Genomic DNA, 16,495 nt, shown 5'->3' with positions numbered 1-16,495 from the left:
TTACTCTGTTGCATCACTTAGACTTTTACAAAGTATACTATGTGGACCCGCAATTCCACTTCTCGGCAATAGTCAAGGATGAGCGGGATCCAGGGGCAAGGATGCTCACGGCAGCTCTGGTTACATTCGTGGGAAAAAAAGAAACAGCCCAAATGTTCCAGGAGGGGGCGCTGTCCACCCACTTTATCACGAGCTGTCCCCTCAAAGACCCAGCAGCCAGTGAAAGGGCTGCAGGGGGAGCTTTCATGGGAAGGCGTCCACGTCACACTGTTCTGCTTTTAAAAAGCTGTAAAGCGGTATGTGCAGTAGGACTCGTGTGAATATGCATATGTGCGTTTATTTCTGCGTCTGTATATGTGGTTTTTGTACGTACTTGTTTCAGCATCTCGTGTGTGTGTGTGTATGTGCGTGTTCATGTGTGTGTGTTCATGTGTGTGTGTGTGTGTGTGTGTAATAAGTGCTGCTGAGAAAAATAAAGCCGGCCATGGGGGAAGAGGAGGGAGCTATTTCAGCGACAGTGGCCTGGGAAGGCATCTCCAGGGAGAGGGTATTTCAGCAAAGACTTGAACGAAGGGAGGGGCAACTTAGATGGATATTTCTGGGAGAGTCCCTGGGCAGAAGGTACAGCAAGTGCAAAGGCCCTGGGGAGGGAGCAGGTGCAAAACATTCCAGGAATGGCAGGAGGTCAGTGTGGCTGGAACAGGGAGAAGACACAGAGGGTGGACTAGGGGGAGCGGTGAGGATAGAGAGGAGGGGGTGGAGTCCTTGTAAGATTTGTTTCCAAGGTTGATGGGGAGCCCCGGGAGGGTCCGAGGCCAAGGTGCGAGCCTATATGATTCTCGGTACAAGTCTCACCTTCATCTGCCCATCCAGGTTCTCAGCCGTGACTCTCAGAGGTGCCACCAGCGAGTAATCGATCCAAGCCACTTTGTCTATTTTGGTTGTCACTAGAGGGAAAGAAGACGGACCATGAGCTGAACGGCATCTCTGGGGCCTGGGATGCAGCGTTAGCATCCCCTGAAAGTTGAATCAAGAACTGCACTGCTAGTTCCATTCCCGCCTCCTCCAGGGAGCCCTCCCTGAGTTCCCTTTAAAGGGAAATGAACCCACACCCCACATGCACAGACATCACCTCCCTCCCTTCTTTCAGCAGCCTTGAGATGTGGCTACAGCACAGCAGCAGAGACACCTGTGCTTGAATCAAACTCTACGACCTTGGACGAGTCCTTTCACTTCTCCAAGTCACCTTCTGCTGTTTGTAGGACGGGGCAAGACTGGTGACCCGAAGACGCCCTATACATGGTAAGGGCTCAAAAACCAGAAGGGATCCTTATTAGCAGTGATAACATCCCGGGCTGAGCCCAGACTGGCTCAGGCCTGAATGGCTTCTGTTTCCCAGCAGTAACCAATGAGAATTAAATAAATATTGACCCCTCCTTTAGCCATTCCTCCCATGATACAGAAGAAACTGAGGCTCAGAATTGGTAACGAGTCCCAGACGGTGGCTGGAGAGTGAAGGAGGGGAGTTTGAGTCCCAGGGCCAAACCTCGACACCGCAACTGCACTGCCCATGCCCAGGATGGGCCCTGCTCCTGGGGCGCTGGGCGGGGCCTGGAGGGAGGAATGCATCTTAAACGGGCAGGTACCACGTGCTGGTCACGCCGGGCTCCGGGGCAGGCAGCCCAGGTTGCAGTTTGGGGCACGGGTTCTGGAGTCAGAAAACCTGCATTTGCATCCTGTTTCTGCTTCTCACTGGCTTTGTGACCTTGGGCAAGTCATGGCTCCTTTCTGAGCCTCAGTATCCTTGAGGTAAATTTGGGAGAATTCAGCAACCTTAGTGAGGTGCTGGGAGGCCGAGGGGAGACAATTCTGCTGGGTGCATGGCCCGTGGTGAGCCCGCGGCCAGAGAGGGCGTCTCCCACCTACCGCAGCTCTTCACAGTTTCCTGAGCACTTGGGGACAGAGAGAATCGTCCCCATTTTAAAGGCATGGAAACTGAGGCCCAGACAGGAGAAATGAGCAGCCTCAGATCTCAGGCTTCAGAGAGCTGGGGGTATTTGGTTATTTGGCTCCAGCAGGGGAACGAGTAGGGGTGGGCTGCTTTCCCATCTCACTTCTGGACCTGCCTCAAGGACCCAGCCCAATAGTGATCCAATGCCAAGTGCCATCTGAAAATTACCTATTTCACCCATTCCTGCCCAAGACCTGGCCTGCCTGGGAAACTTGCTGGCTCCATCACACTCTCTCTGTCTCCCTCACCCCCTCCCCCTTCTATCCCAGCCTCCTTGACCCCGCCCAGCCCTCACCTGGCAGTGTTTGCAAATAAGGTTGCAGCTTGGAGGACACAGAATGGGTCATTATCTCGCAAATCTGGGGAGAACAAAAGAAGTGATCAGTGATGGCTTCCCACAGCAAAAAATGTCCTTGGGGAATAATGATCCAGACATGTTTAGCTTTCCTTGAATATTTCTATTTCCTTGAAACCATGTAACTAATCAAGTTTCCCTTTTCTCTTTGGCCACCAGGAAGCTCAGAGTCCAACAAGTAGCTTGGAAACTGTGTGTATCACTGTATGACCTGAATATCTGCATTTCATTTCCTTCTCTGGTGTGGAACTTTCCTGATGGATATTTATGTTTCTATTTTTTAATGTGGGATTTTTTTGTCTATTTATCTGTTTGCTTTTGCTGTCTCAGATCCTTTGTGGAATGAGGTGGTGAAAGAACAAACAGAAGGTGGTCAGTGGTCAGCCTTCCGCTGTCTGTGCTTCTGGGAGCAGGGGTAAGGCCTCTGCTCCAGTCTGGGTGGGCACCCTCACCTTTGCTGTGTGTGGCCAGAGAAGCCTTCCCCGACCGCCCCTCCCCTACCTGACTCCCAGAGCAACAAGCACTGGTTTGAGAAGACCCGGGTCCCACGCTGACTTTAGCACTGAGGGAGTTGCTCCATTTCTCTAGACCTCTATTTTCTCATCTGTAAAATGGGACGGGGCAGCTTCTGTTCTCCATTCCACTTGCTCTTCTGGAATGTGGTCTTGCCACGCCCCCATGAAGAGATGGGGGCTGTGACCTCTCCCCTAGAACCTGGGTGGGTGCGGTGACTCGCTTCTGACCAACAGAACCTGGCAGAAGCAACTGTGTAACCTCAGAGGCCAGATCACCAAAGGCCGTGCAGCGTCCCCCTCGGTCTCCTGAAACGCTCCCTGGGGGACCCAGTGAGAAGCTGCGAGAAGCCCCAGCTCCCTGGAGGGGCCTCGGGTCGTTGCTGCGGTCAACAGCCCCAGCTGAGCCAAGCCTTCCTGTCTTCCCCACCCAGGCACCGTGGAGATGACAGAAGACCCTTCCGGATGACTCTAGCCCTGAGCTTTGCAGTCTTCCCAGACGAGGCCCAGACATCACGGGGCAGAGACAAGCTGAGCCGGCCCCACCGTGCCTGTTGATTTCCTGACGCGTAGAACCCATGGGCATCATAAAACGGTGGCTGCCTTATGGCGCTACACTTGCAATGTATAAACGACATAAAGCAATAAGGAGCCGGAACGTAGGCTGAACCACACGGCCTCCCTAACCGCAGGCACTGGGGCTGAGCGTGAGCTGGGCAGACTAGGCCCTCCCTTCACGAGGCTGCTCGCCCCAAGTCTCGAGCGACCTCCGCCTCATCAATCCATGGGGTCTCTCCAGTCCTCGCCTTTCTCCACTGCTGGGCGGCCCCTGGCATGAGGGACCACTGTCTCCCAGAAATGCTCCTTCTAGATCCCCAGGATCTCTCCGTCTGTCCCTCTCCCCCGGACACCCGCGTCGGCAGCTCCTCCCTCGTGAAAGTGTCGGAGCTCCTTGGAGCTTCCGTTTGGGCTCCCTGCTCCTCCGCTCAGGTGCTCTTCCGGAGCCGTGTCGTGCACACCCACAGCCCCGCCTCCGACATCAGTGGTCCTCCCGGGAACAGCTCCCCACAGCACCAGCACCTCGCCCTGCCCGGGACAGTCTCTACTCCCTGGGCCTCGCTCCAAGTGCCAAGGAGGGACAGCCTCCAGAAACAGCCCCAGCCAAAGAGGGATGCGAGCTGGTGGATAAATACCCCAGCTTCCTCACCCCTTGGGGATGGTTCTGCTGAGACTCGCGAACAAGACTGAGTGAGCCCCAGGTGCCACAGCAGTGGCCCCCTCAGTAACGTTCCTATCCCCGGCTCCCTACCGCCCCTCGCTGTCCTGCCTGGGATCCCCCCCATAAACTCCTTGCACCCAAATCTGTGTCTCAGCATCTGCCTGGAGGTGGTGGGGACCCAAGCAGAGTCACCTCCTCCAGGCTCCGGACATGTGGCCAACTCCCAGACTCTCCCCTGAGCCTCCTGGACAGCTGTCCCTGGATGTCCCATAGGCCCCCAAGGCCAGCACATCCCAGGGAAGCCCCTCAGGTCCTTAATCCTCCACAGGGCTGGCCCATCGTCTGCCCAGACGGCAGCCTCCACACTTTCCTCTCTCCTTCCCCACCACCAGTCAAGTCATTTCACCCGGGGGAGGGAGGGAGGGAAGAAAGAGAGAAAATTTGGTTTCCCGGAGTGTGTTTCTATCACGTAAGACTCTGGATGTCCCAAGACGATTTAGAATAGCATCCTCTCAGGAACTGGAGCCTCTGCTCCAAGTGGCCCCGAGGTGGCAGGGGTGGCACATCTGGCCCTCCAGTCCCGCTCCCCTACAAGGGCCACCAGATGGCTCCAGACCACAGCAAACCACAACCCAGCCTGCGGCCTCCCCTCCCCCCCACACGCACCCCTCCCAGCCTCGGGCTCTGCCCTCCCTCGGACACCTACCCTCACTCTGTGTTCATTGGGAGTTAACTCACAGCTCACTCTTCCCCATTTTCAGCTCTTCCTAGCACCACGGACATCCTGACAGCTCATTCATTCCTTCACTCATTCATTCATTCATTCAGTCAGTCTCTCTTCTAAACTACATCTTATTATTATTAAGAGCTTCGCCTCTGCGCTGGGTGGGTGTGGCTTGAACCCCAGCACTGACGCTTCCTCCCTGTGTCTCAGTCTCCTCATCTGTAAAATGGAGGTGATGGGGACGCCCACCCCTCACAGGGACTCTGTGTGCAATAGACGCTGGAATCCTCGTACACTCGGCCCGGCGCCAGGCCCGCTGTGACCTCAGCACACGGAGCAGCACACGGGGCTCTTTCGTCCCCCTCATGAGCTTGTCTACCGGGAAAGAACCTGTTCTCCCGGCCCCACGTGTTAAAGAGCTGCTAACACTCCCCTCAGACTGTTATTGTTACTTAACCACAAAGACAGTGGCGCACTGGGGAGCCAGGTTGGCGGGCTGCACGTGGCCAGCACCATCTCGGCCGCCCTTACCGCAGCCGCGGAGGAAGGCACCCACGTCCCCATCTTACAGATGCTGAAACGGGGGCTGGGGAAGGTCCAGTGATTTGCTCAAGATCACACAGCTGGTTACGCGCTCCGGAATGAAAACCCAGAGATCCTGACTCTAAAACCCATTCTCTAACCCACCGTTGCGCATTTTGACCAACATGCACCGATTTTTTTTTTTTTTAACTTTTGACAGAGTGCCCTCAGTTGGATGATCTCATTGGAGAGACGTCTCCCCACCCATACGGCAGTGCCTTTGCCTGGGAAACCAACGTCTCCCATCGGGAAGACGGCACAGGCCTCCTCGGTCCCCCTGAGCCTCCTGCCCCCACTCTTGGCCTCTCCAGCCATTCTCACGGCCAAAGAAATGGTTCTAAAGCACAGATCTGGCCAGGTCACCCCCTCACTAAGACCTTCAGTGGCTCCCCACTGTCCTCTGGAGAAAGCCCAAGCTCATGCGGCTCGCAAGGCGCTCAGGGGGTTCCTGGAAGCCGACGGCTTACGACTAGAGAGCCGGCCCCATGACAGGCCCTTTGCTCAGCTGGGGAAGCAGGTGGGGGTGAGGGTGGAGGCAGGGCTGGGAGGCGCTGGCCGGTGCCGTCCTCCGTACCAGCTCCAGCCTCAGGGCACAGCTGGCCACCCTTCAGGCCAGCAGCTGCATCCACTGCATTTTCTGGGTGGGCAGCACCACGGGGGCTCGGGGTGGGGCAGAGACAGGGAAGGAGGCTGCGAGCAGAGCAGAGGTGGTGTGAGCGGCCTGGGGCCCTGCTGTGTGAGGGGACTGTCCTTCGTGCCTTGCTGGACTCCGCAGGAAGGCACATGACTGACCTCCGAGCTGGGCTAGTGGCTTCAGAGGCGGGAAGGACTGGTGACGGGGCTGGGGCGACGGTAGGAGTGTCCAGAGATGCATGAGGTGCGTGGACCCCGAGGGCCCCTCCATCCCCGACCCGCCGTGGGACTCTGAGCCCCTCCTACCTTGTTGTTCATGGCTTTTCGGAGCGAAGACTCGATCTTTTTGTGGAAGAGTTTGATCAACCACCTGGAGATTGACACGTGGGGACATGTGTGAGCTTCCCAGTTGTCTCTGGGCTGCATTCAGGAGGCTGCCTCATCCAGGAAGGCTTCCTCCCTCCTCCAAAGAGGCCTAGGCATCCTCAGGCCTGGGCTCCAACTGCACACACCCCCATAAGACACTTCACCCTGTGTGCAGGGACCTGCTTATGAGATTATTCCCTCCATGAGCACATGCCCGGGCCCCTGCCCTGTCCCAGCCTCCTTCCTCACCACTCCCCTCCCTCTCTGCACTCCAGCCACACCACTTTGCCACATCCTCTTCTGTCCTCCCACCACAGGGCCTTTGCACATGCTGCTCCCTCTGCTTAAAACACTCCCCGTCCCCAACATCTACCTAATTCACTCCTACTTACTCTTTTCATCTCAATTCAAATGTCATTTCATCAAGGAAGAAGTGGCTAGTCCCCAGACTGGGTCAGATCCTCCTGTTCTATGTGTTTGCAGCACTTTGTACCTTTTTTTTTCTTTCTGATATCCTCTCGTAATTCTTTGTGAGCCGTTCATAAGTGCAACGACTTGATTAATGTTAGTCTTCCCCACTGGACTGGAAGCTTCCAGAAAACAGGGACTGCGTGGCTAAGAGTCTGGGGCCAGCCAGTCCTGGGCTGAATCCCTTCTCAATACTCACTAGGTATGAAAACTCTGATTATTTCCCATCCTGTCTGTGCCTTGGTGTTCTCCCCTGAACATGGGGTAATTGGAGACCAGCCTCACAGGGCCGTGGTGCAGCTTGAATGAGATAACACACAGGCTTGTAACTGTGCTTGGCATACAGTGAGCCTCCCACTGCTGTTAGCTATTGAGAAAGTTTTATCAGCCACCACTGCCGCCCGAGCGCGTGGCACCAGCCTGCTGCAGGGCAGACTCTAAGCCGGCATTTGCTGGAGGGGCGGCTGGATGGACGCCTACAGATCTGGGTGAGGATTGTATAACTTGGTACACGTAAAGTGTGTAACCCACAGCCCGTGGCCCAGCGAGGGCTCAGGAAAGGCGGCTGAAGGAACGTTGAACGCACAGTGGCTCCTCGAGGCGGACGGTGTGGGCTCCCTCTGCGGAGTCCTGTCCTCTGCCCCCCACCCGAGGCCTCTGAACAAGACCTGGCAAGGAGGTGGCACTCGGGGTGTGTTTCCTGAATCCAGGGATGGCTGGCACAGTCCTCCTTGAGGTCCCTCCTCCCATCCACAGCCCTGGGAGATCGTACCCCAGACTGCTGCCCGAGACGTGCAGGCGGACCCCGTCGATGTTGCTGCTGCAGCTGGAGCAGGAGGCGGTGAGGCGGCGTGAGGCGGGCTCTTGGCCCAGCCTCAGACCAGCAGAGATGGAGACGCCCTCCACATTCAGCTCAAAGTTGCCGCTGGTTTTGCTGATGGGAGACAAAGACAAATGACTTGGAGCAAGCACGGTCTTCCCCACTGCCATTCGAACTCCACACCAGGGCCGGAAGGTAGTTTTGCTAGTCTCCAGGCGAGGACGTGGAGTTCAGAGAGGGGAGACAGCTTGCTCAAGGTCACACAGCAGCTCAGTGAAAGAGCCAGGACTCCACCCTGGAGTGTGAACCCATGTCTGCCTGGCCGAACCCTGCTCTTACCCAGTGCCTCAGCCACTGCCCGTGCTGTGTGGCTTTGGGCGGGTTTCTTAACCTCTCTGAACTTCAGTCTCCTCACCCAGACCCTGGACCAGCAGTGGAACATCAGCTTCGCCACTAAAACGCTGGGTGTTTGGGGCCAATAACTTTTATTAATTAATGCCCTTGTTTATTTAAAGGGGTAAATAACCCCTTCCTCAGGGATGCCATGAGCGTTAGATAAGACAGAGGACATGAATGTAGTTTGTCAATTCTTCTATAATGTGATGAAGTGTTATTTTTTTTTTGGTCATAAATAAGAGAAATGATAGACACAAACGAGCCGGGGGAAGGACTGAGCAATTCTGGTTGTGGGGAATGGACAGACCCAGCGGTCCTCGGTGGGGAAGGCGGATTCACGCCCCTCTCCTCACCAATTCTATTTTCTCCCTGGATTTCCCACAAGGAGAAATTGCTAGAGCCATTGGTCAGTCTGAGCCGCTGTCACCAGTGGGCAAGGTCGCTGCGTCGAGAGCCCGATATCTAGTCAGAGCCGTCGTTCTGATGCTTTGCCCCAAATTTTCGCCCCTCCTGGCTTCCACACCCTCACCACCACCTGCCTCGTGGGAAGGCGTGTGCACTTCCGTGCTCTTGTCGTTGGGCTCAGCTGCGTGACTTGCTTTGGCCAGGGGCCCATGAGCACAAGCGACCGTGGGCCCGTTCTGAGTCTAGGCCTTCAGAGGGCCTGCACGCGTCCGCTGCCCTTTCTGCATCTCTGCCACCACCAAGCACAGGCTCTGGGGAGCCCGCCGGGGCCAGGAGGAGGAGGAGCGACGCGCGGAGCAAAGCCGCCACAGCTGAGCCCGGCCTAGGTCGGGGAGCCCTCGCCGACAGATCCATAAGCGATGATATGTGACTTGTTTTAAGCCTCTGAGTCTAGGATGCTTTGTGACTCAGCAGTGGCTAACTGATAAGGCAGTAAATTCAAGTCCCACTTAGCCTTCCATCCCAAGCCACATGCACCAACTCAGCCTTGCCAGCGCCCTGCATCGAGAGGCGGACCAACGCTCAGCTACTAACCAAGGGTTATGTTGAAACTTCTAATGTGAAAAATTCCCCCAGGAACCCCTCGGGGACAAATGGTGAGGGACAAAGCGAAAACTGGGCCTTCCTCTCATCCTTTCCAAGTCACTAAAGCTCACCCATCAATCAACAACCCCAAGCCTGGAAACGCACATGAAACTCTTTCGTGCCTTCCATTTCCCACCGATCTTGACATTGGCGTTTCTGATGGAGAGACCAAGGCCCTCATCGGGAAGCAGTTTCATCTGGGAACTGGGAAGCTGGAATCCACGGACATCCATGCTGCAAAGAGGAAACGTTCAGTTAGCCTCCCAGGCCCCCACATAAGGACTCAGTTAATCGTTCACGCAGACTCACTGCGCGCCCCTGGCCCTTCACCCCACCCACTCCAGGAGAACCCAGAAGCTACCAGAGCAGCCTTGGGAACTCTGTGGGCAATGGGCAGAGGGGCGAGGCTTTGAAGTCAGACAAATCTGCCCTTGAATCCCGCTCTTCAGTTTACTACTGTGTGACCCTGCGCACGTCACTTGGTCATCCTGAGCCTCAGTTTCCTCATTTGTAAAATGGGCACAGTAATCTCCATCTTACAGGGTGTGTGGCATCAGTGAAGACAACAAATGTTACCCCACTGCCTACAAGCTCGGTAGGGGGTGGAACGTGTCTGTCTTTTCTCACTATTGTAGCAAAGCCTTCTGTTGTTAGTCACACAGTAGGTGCTGAAAAATATCCGTTGAATGAACAGGCGTATAAAATTCTGTAGAGGACGTTTATGGGTTTTCTGCCCAGCACCCATGCCCCCTTCTGCCATTTTACTTTGGGGGAACCCCTCCCCACATCTACCGCTCCCGCTGCAAAGAAAGTCGAGTCCACCTCCATCTTCAGGAGGCGGGGCTTGTGACGTAGGCATAAGCTAATCGACGTATTCTGTGCCCCTCCCCGCAGTGATTGGTTCAGGAGTGTGTCCATAACGGAAGATGGACCAATCAGGGTGAATCTTAGGGTTTTTGCCTGAGTTGCCAGCAGAACACGTTCTCTTTCCTCAGGACTGGGGGCTCTCAGGAGACCCTGGTGGCCACTGTCCTGCCTCCTCGAGGGGACACCCTCCCTGAGGGTTAGACCTCCCCAAGGGGAGAGATGCTGATAGATGGCAAGAGAGAAACGGGGTCTGATGGCATTTGAAGCTGCTTCAAGCTGAAGCTGAAGCCAGGCTGCTTTGGGGGCTTTTCAGTCCTGTGAGCCAGTAAGTTCTGGCTTAGGCCATTTGGTATTAGGTTTTCTATCCTTGAACCCCCACCTCCCACCCCCCAAAATTCTAATTGATCTATGGGCCCAGTGCCAAGGTCTGGGGTTCATGACACATCCCTCCACGGGGCACGGTGAATGCCCGAAAGACAGTTTTTGTGGCTTCCTCCACGCTCAGTTTGGGAGGTTGCATCCCCTTGGGATGTGTAGACGCTGGCTTTGGGATCCTAACCTCTCTGGGTTCAGGAGTTTGTGACTCTGGGATTCGAGGTGTTGGCGGCCCCAGAGCCCTTGCGGACTGAGCTCGACGGGCCTTACCTGTAGAAGTTGTAATGCCCTTTCCCGAAAGGCTTCATCTTAACACTTCCTGACATATCGGGAATCTTCATCTTCTCCAGCTCCTTCTGCAGCACGGCCACGCCCTGCTGACAGGCTGAGGGGAGAGAGCAGAGGTCATGGTCAGAGGCCCAGGCTGTGAGCGGGGCCTCGCCCACTCCACAGAAAGGATGCAGGGTTTGGAAAAATGTCTAAAGCAAGGGTCAGCTGAGGTTTTCTGTAAAGGGCCATGTAGTAAAGGTTTTCGGCTCTGTGGGTCAGACTGTCTGTCATGACTACGCAACCCTGTTGTTAGCGTCCAAGGGCAGCCGTAGACAATGTGTAAACGGATGAGCGTGGCTGTGCTCCAGTAAAACTTGATTTACGGACAGAGAAATGTGAGTTTCATATAATTTTCGCATGTTGTGAGCTATTCTTCTTTTGATTTTTTTTCAACCATTTAAAAATGTAAAAGGCACTCTTAGTTCATGGGCCTACAGAAACATGTGGTGGGCCAGCCTTGGCCTGTGGACTATAGTTTGCCAAACTCTGGTCTGAAATATCAGCCCCAAACACCCAGTCATGCATTCTAGGGGTGTTTGTTGGACCCCGCCTCTGTGCCTTGCTCTGGGCTGTGGCCTCACAGATACACATCTCTCTGGCTTTTGGATTCTGTCTTCACAGGACCTTTGCATGAGCCATTTCTTCTGACTGGGAAACCCTTCCCTCCTATCGTCACCTGGCCAACTTCTAGTCAGTTCGATCACCATTTCCTCCAGGAACCTCCTCTGACCCAGCAGACGAGAGGAACCCCTCTTGTTATCATTCTCACGATGCTGTGGGCATCTCCTTTGGCGCTCCCATTACTGTTTGTAGTTATGCCTTTATTCACGTGACTTTTTGATTAATCTCTCTCTCCCTTACCAGATGTAAGCCCCCCAAGTTCAGTGGCAATATCTGTTTTATTTACTATTGTAGAGAAATGTCCCCCACATTTACCACAATGACTGGCAGTTAATATTAGAATGCACTTAATATTTGTTGGATGAATACAGGAATGAATGCCCCCATGTCAGGAATTCTGCCATCAGTTGTGTGGCTAACAGCATCAAAGAACCAATGGAAAGACAGACTGGTTACCTGGGGAGGAGTAAGTCGTGAGATGAGGGACCCCAGGCTTTGTGTTTTCCAAGAACCAGTTAGGAAATAAGAATAACCATGATAAACATTTATCTGGGCCAGGCACCGCTCGGGGCTCTGCGCGTGTATTAAGTCGCTGGAACAATCCTGGGAAGGAGGTCCTGCTACCACCCCCGAGTCACAGATGAGGAGTCTGAGATCCAGAAAGGCGGACACTTGGCTGCCAAATGATAGAGGCAGGATTTGAATCCAGGCCTTCTGGTCCCAGAGCCCCTGCCCTGAAATAGGCCATCTGGGGGTTCAAATTAAACAAGACAGACATAGTCACGGCCTGGAGGGGAGAGAAGATGTGACACAGCCCGGATCTGCCGGGGTGCAGGGGCCGGGTCTTGGAGGGTCTCAGTGCCGTGCTGAAGGGCAGGACATGTTCTGAGGCGCTGGGGGACCCCTGACTCGTGTAAGTCAGGGGAGGGACACGAGCAGATGGCTGCATTTCAGAAAACCCACTGGCTGCCCCGTGGGGCATGAGAAGAAGGGGAAACCGAGGCCACCGGGACCGAACATGAAGACTTATGGGGTTAAGGCTGAGCCTAAGCCTCTGCTCGGGGAAGCCTTCGGGGCCATGCCTGCTCTGGGTTCGGAGCACAGCTGTCCTCATCCCTCCTAGCTCACGTGGAGCCTTCTGTCTGCACCCTTGGAATCAGAGGTGATCTCCCCCAGGGGTCACTGGCCCATGAGGTTCTGCCCTCTGCTTGGTCTCATTTCTCTGGGGCTGGCTATGCCCCACTGTTCTGCAGTTAATCTCTCTGCCACGGGGAGGCAGCATCGAGCAGCCTATGCCGGGGCATGGGGCAAGACGGGAGCTCAACGCCAGGCCGCCCACTTCCTCAGACCCACTCCAAATTTCAGTTGCTCACCTGTAAATGTTGCTAGCAACAGGATGTCCCACCCAGCGTTGAAATGAAGACGAAATGAGATGGAGCGTGCCAAGCTCCTAGCACAGTGCCCGGCACAGATCTGAGCAGGTCCGCAGGGGCTGCTTCAGGACCCTCTCTCCTCTGTCTGGGCCTCGAGAGTGGCCTGGGGGAGGCCCTCTGGTCATCCAGATGGGGGGCTGCACATTATGGCTGCTCAGCCCCTGCCCTGGGGGAGCCCAATAAGAAGGGCCCTCACCACGCTCGCCCTGGCCCTGCTCAGCCTCCTCGTGTACCTAAGTTCTGCCTAGGCTGAAGACTGAGCCAGGGGTCTCGAGGCAAACGGCAGGGCTGAGAACCAGCTGTGGAGGGAAGTGAAGGGCCTAGAAGCCCGAGTTGGGGGTTGGGTAGAGGGAGGGAAGGGAGCGTGAGGACCTGAGGGGCCTGAGCACTGGGCTTGGAGTCCTCCAGACCAGCTCTCCAGTCCCAGCACTGCCACTTCCCAGCCCTGTGGCCCTGGGCGACTCACCCTGCCTCAGTTTCTTCATACGTAAGATGAGGTAAGAGGGCCTGCTTGGGGGAGCTGTGAGCATGCCACGCACTGGATTAAAAGGGCTGCACACAGCAGGTGCTCAATAAGTACTCCTCAGGGGTGGGAGATGAGGGAAGGAAGGCTCTGATTACCGTAATCCAGGCCCTTCTGGGTGATCCTGGCCACAACGCCGGGGTTGGTGGCCGCTGTCACTGCTGTGCCCACGGCGGCCAGCACCACCAGCGTCGCCCACTGCAGTGTGTTGTCAGGACCCCTGGCCATGTCTTCGTCCTCTAGAGCTGCCAATGCCTCGAGGCCTCGGAGGGGAACCGGGGACCTATAAAGGAGCCGGCTGGGGAAGCACGCGTCAGAAGAATGTAGAAAGAAGGAAGGAACCTGGGCGGGGCGGGCGAGGGGGAGGACTGTTGCCCATTGTTCCCGCCATGGTTGGGGCCACAGCCCCAGAGGCAATGGGAAGTGGAGCCTGGGAGCCATGTGTGTGTGTGTGTGTGTGTGAGACTCCTGGCTCTGGGTATCGTTCCCCTCCCTAAGCACCCCATCCTCCTCTCTGACCCCTAACCCAAATCCTTCCGTCATGGATTTCCTTGAACCTGGGTGGTGGGTACGTCAAGTTTCATTATATTTTTCTTTTCTTTTTGTCGGCTCTATTGAGGTATAGTTGACAAATAAAACTGTATACATTTAAAGTATACACCCTGAAGATTTGATACATGTATACATTGTGAAATGACGCCACAACCAAGCTAATGAACACATCCATCCCCTCACGTAGTTACTGTATTTTGTGTGTGATGAGAGCACTTAAGATCTACTGTCGTAGCAAATTCCAGGCATACGACGTACTGTTCTTGACTATAGTCACCGTGCTGTACGTCAGATCCCCAGAACTTATTCACTTTGTAACTGTTCTATTTTTCTTTCTACTTTTGGTTTCCTTGCTATTTTTCATAGTAAAACATTTAAGACAAGAGAACCTTTAGCGTTTTCTTGTCCTGAGAGGCAGTAGTGCCAATAATTACATGCTTGAGTTTTGGAGCCCAGGGTCTTAGCTGTGCTGTTAAATCTCAGCTCTCCCACTGTCTGGTGGCCTGACTTTGGTCAAGCCCCTTTGCCTCTCCGAACCTCAATTTCCTCTTCTGTAAAGTGGGGACAATCAGAGCTGCCACACTCCCTGGACTCTTGTGAAGCAGAAAGGGCTTTAAATCTGGTAAAGCACTTAGCACAAAGCCCCTGCGTGACAAGCACACAGATGGTAGCTGCTAATGTCACTCTGACTCTAAAAGGAATCCATGTTCATTGGTCAAAATTTGAGAAACAACCAAGAGAATAAAAGTTACATGCAATCCCTGATTCCAGAGGCAAACAGAAGTGTATTTTAGAGTATTTCTCTTCCCCCTGCCTTTTTTTGGTAAGTATAGGTAGAGTGTGTGTTTTTTGAACAAAGAAAAATGGGATCGAGGGGCCGGCCCGGTGGCACAGCGGTTAAGTTTGCACATTTCGGTTCCATGGCCCAGGGTTCGCTGGTTAGGATCCCGGGTGCGGACATGGCACCGCTTGTCAAGCCATGCTGTGGCAGGCGTCCCACATATAAAGTAGAGGAAGATGGGTATGGATGTTAGCTCAGGGCCAATCTTCCTCAAAAGCAAACAAACAACAAAAAACCCAAAACTAACAAAAAGGAAAAGTGGGATCTCACCGGTGAGTTTTGCAAAGTTCCCTTTTTTCAATAAACGGTATGGAGTGACCGTCTCTACCAGGATTAGATATCCTTCCACACGCACCATATTTCATTGCTTCCTCATCCTACAGTTTTCCTCACCAAGCTTTTGTTTTCGTTCCTTTTTCCCCCTTCCTTTGACAGATGTGGAAGCTGAGGCTTCTGGAGGGAAGTGTTTTTCCCACAGTCACACAGCTAGCTGCTAGCAGAGCTGGGATTCAAATGCAGACCACCAGAAGCTTCCCACACCAGCCTGGGTCCTTCAGCACGTTATGGTTGGGGCCACGCAGACACGCCCCCCACCACCCCAGCTTTCCAGACGGGACTCTGTCTGCTCAGCTCCGGCCCCTCCCTTTGCAGCATCCTCAGGCCCTGGGTGGTCAGGAACCCTGCCGGGCAGCCTGCTTAGTATCCATGGTAATGAGAGGAAGGGTGGGGCTGCGGAGGGGAAGGCCAGCTTCTCTCCCGCTGGGTCCCCATCAGCCCCCTGGCGCCCTGTTTCCCCAGTCTGATTTTATGAAAGTCTAATGAAGCCCGCTGAGCCAGGAGGACGTGAGACCCCCTGAGGTTTTGTCTTTCTTTCCTCTCTCTGCCTGGTTCTAAAAGGGCCTCCCCTCCTGCCCCCATCCACAACAGCAAGAATCCTGGCTTGCTTAAGAACGAGAACAGTGGCCATGTGCAGAGCCCCTACTGTGTGCCAGGTGCTTTACACACATTATCTCTGTCTATTATCTAAAAACAACCGCAAGGAGGGACGATTATTCTCCATTTGGGATATGAGGAAACTGAGTCACAGAGTGGCTATGTCTCTGTCAAGGTCACACCGCCTTTCATGGAGAGGAGACTTCTTCCCCCTACCTGGGGCGGTTGCGGGGAGGACTTGTCACCCCAGGTCCTCACCCCAGCTCTACCTTCCTGGCCCCCAGGGTCAGATGTCTCCTCTGTACAAGGAAGAGAGCTCTAAGTAGCAGCCAAAAGGCATAGATCGATGACTTGACAGAAAATTAGATTTTTGAAAAATTATCTTACACAGTTTTGAACCCCTGCAGCTCTAATTGCCCGAAATTCCTGAGTCCCCTGGACTCAGACAGATGTTGCCTCTGCAAGGGTGTCGGACAGGAAAGGAGCATTGAGATGAAACTCACATGTCTATGACTTACGTTGCCACAAAATCGGGATCTTAAAACCAGATGGCAAGTTTCTGAATAAGCCATCCCTACAGGCTTCCCTCTGATGGCTGGTGCCCAGCCCAGTCCGGATGAGGCTGTCAGTGATGGTGCAGCCTCCTTTTCAGTGTTGCCTCTGGCGATAGAGGTGCCCCACAGCTTCAGATCTGACTCTCTGCTCTGTATAATTCTATATAAGTGGGAATGTCTTCAACTCAAGTAACAGAAATCCTCAACTCCCATTGGCTTTGACAATTAAGCACATCTGTTATCTCAGAGAAGAAGCCCAGAGAGATGGCAGGTTTGAGGTTTTGGTTGATTCAGCAGCTAACAGACATTTACTGTCTCTCCATCTCTGCC

The 16,495-nt window shown here is 54.4% G+C and overlaps 1 protein-coding gene across 2 annotated transcripts in view; it reads right to left on the bottom strand.

Annotated features, from left to right (window-relative positions):
- Window positions 1-16,495, bottom strand: part of BPI (bactericidal permeability increasing protein) — a 33,347-nt gene that overhangs the window by 13,862 nt on the left and 2,990 nt on the right. Inside the window, exons 3-9 of one of the 2 annotated variants that reach the window (XM_070248062.1) lie at window positions 13,384-13,583; window positions 10,649-10,763; window positions 9,242-9,370; window positions 7,643-7,804; window positions 6,343-6,406; window positions 2,307-2,370; window positions 856-947 (exon numbers count right to left, since the gene is read on the bottom strand). In XM_070248062.1, the coding sequence (XP_070104163.1) occupies window positions 856-947; window positions 2,307-2,370; window positions 6,343-6,406; window positions 7,643-7,804; window positions 9,242-9,370; window positions 10,649-10,763; window positions 13,384-13,513 (756 nt within the window). In that variant the 5' untranslated portion in view covers window positions 13,514-13,583. The remainder of the gene's footprint in view (window positions 1-855; window positions 948-2,306; window positions 2,371-6,342; window positions 6,407-7,642; window positions 7,805-9,241; window positions 9,371-10,648; window positions 10,764-13,383; window positions 13,584-16,495) is intronic. The other variant, XM_023626545.2, reaches the window with a different exon arrangement.

The sequence above is a fragment of the Equus caballus genome, chromosome 22 (genome assembly GCF_041296265.1).
Source record: "Equus caballus isolate H_3958 breed thoroughbred chromosome 22, TB-T2T, whole genome shotgun sequence".
NCBI classification, from domain to species: Eukaryota; Metazoa; Chordata; class Mammalia; order Perissodactyla; family Equidae; genus Equus; species Equus caballus.
Note: the sequence above shows the minus strand (reverse complement) of the source record. Positions and strands in the feature narration are given on the sequence as shown.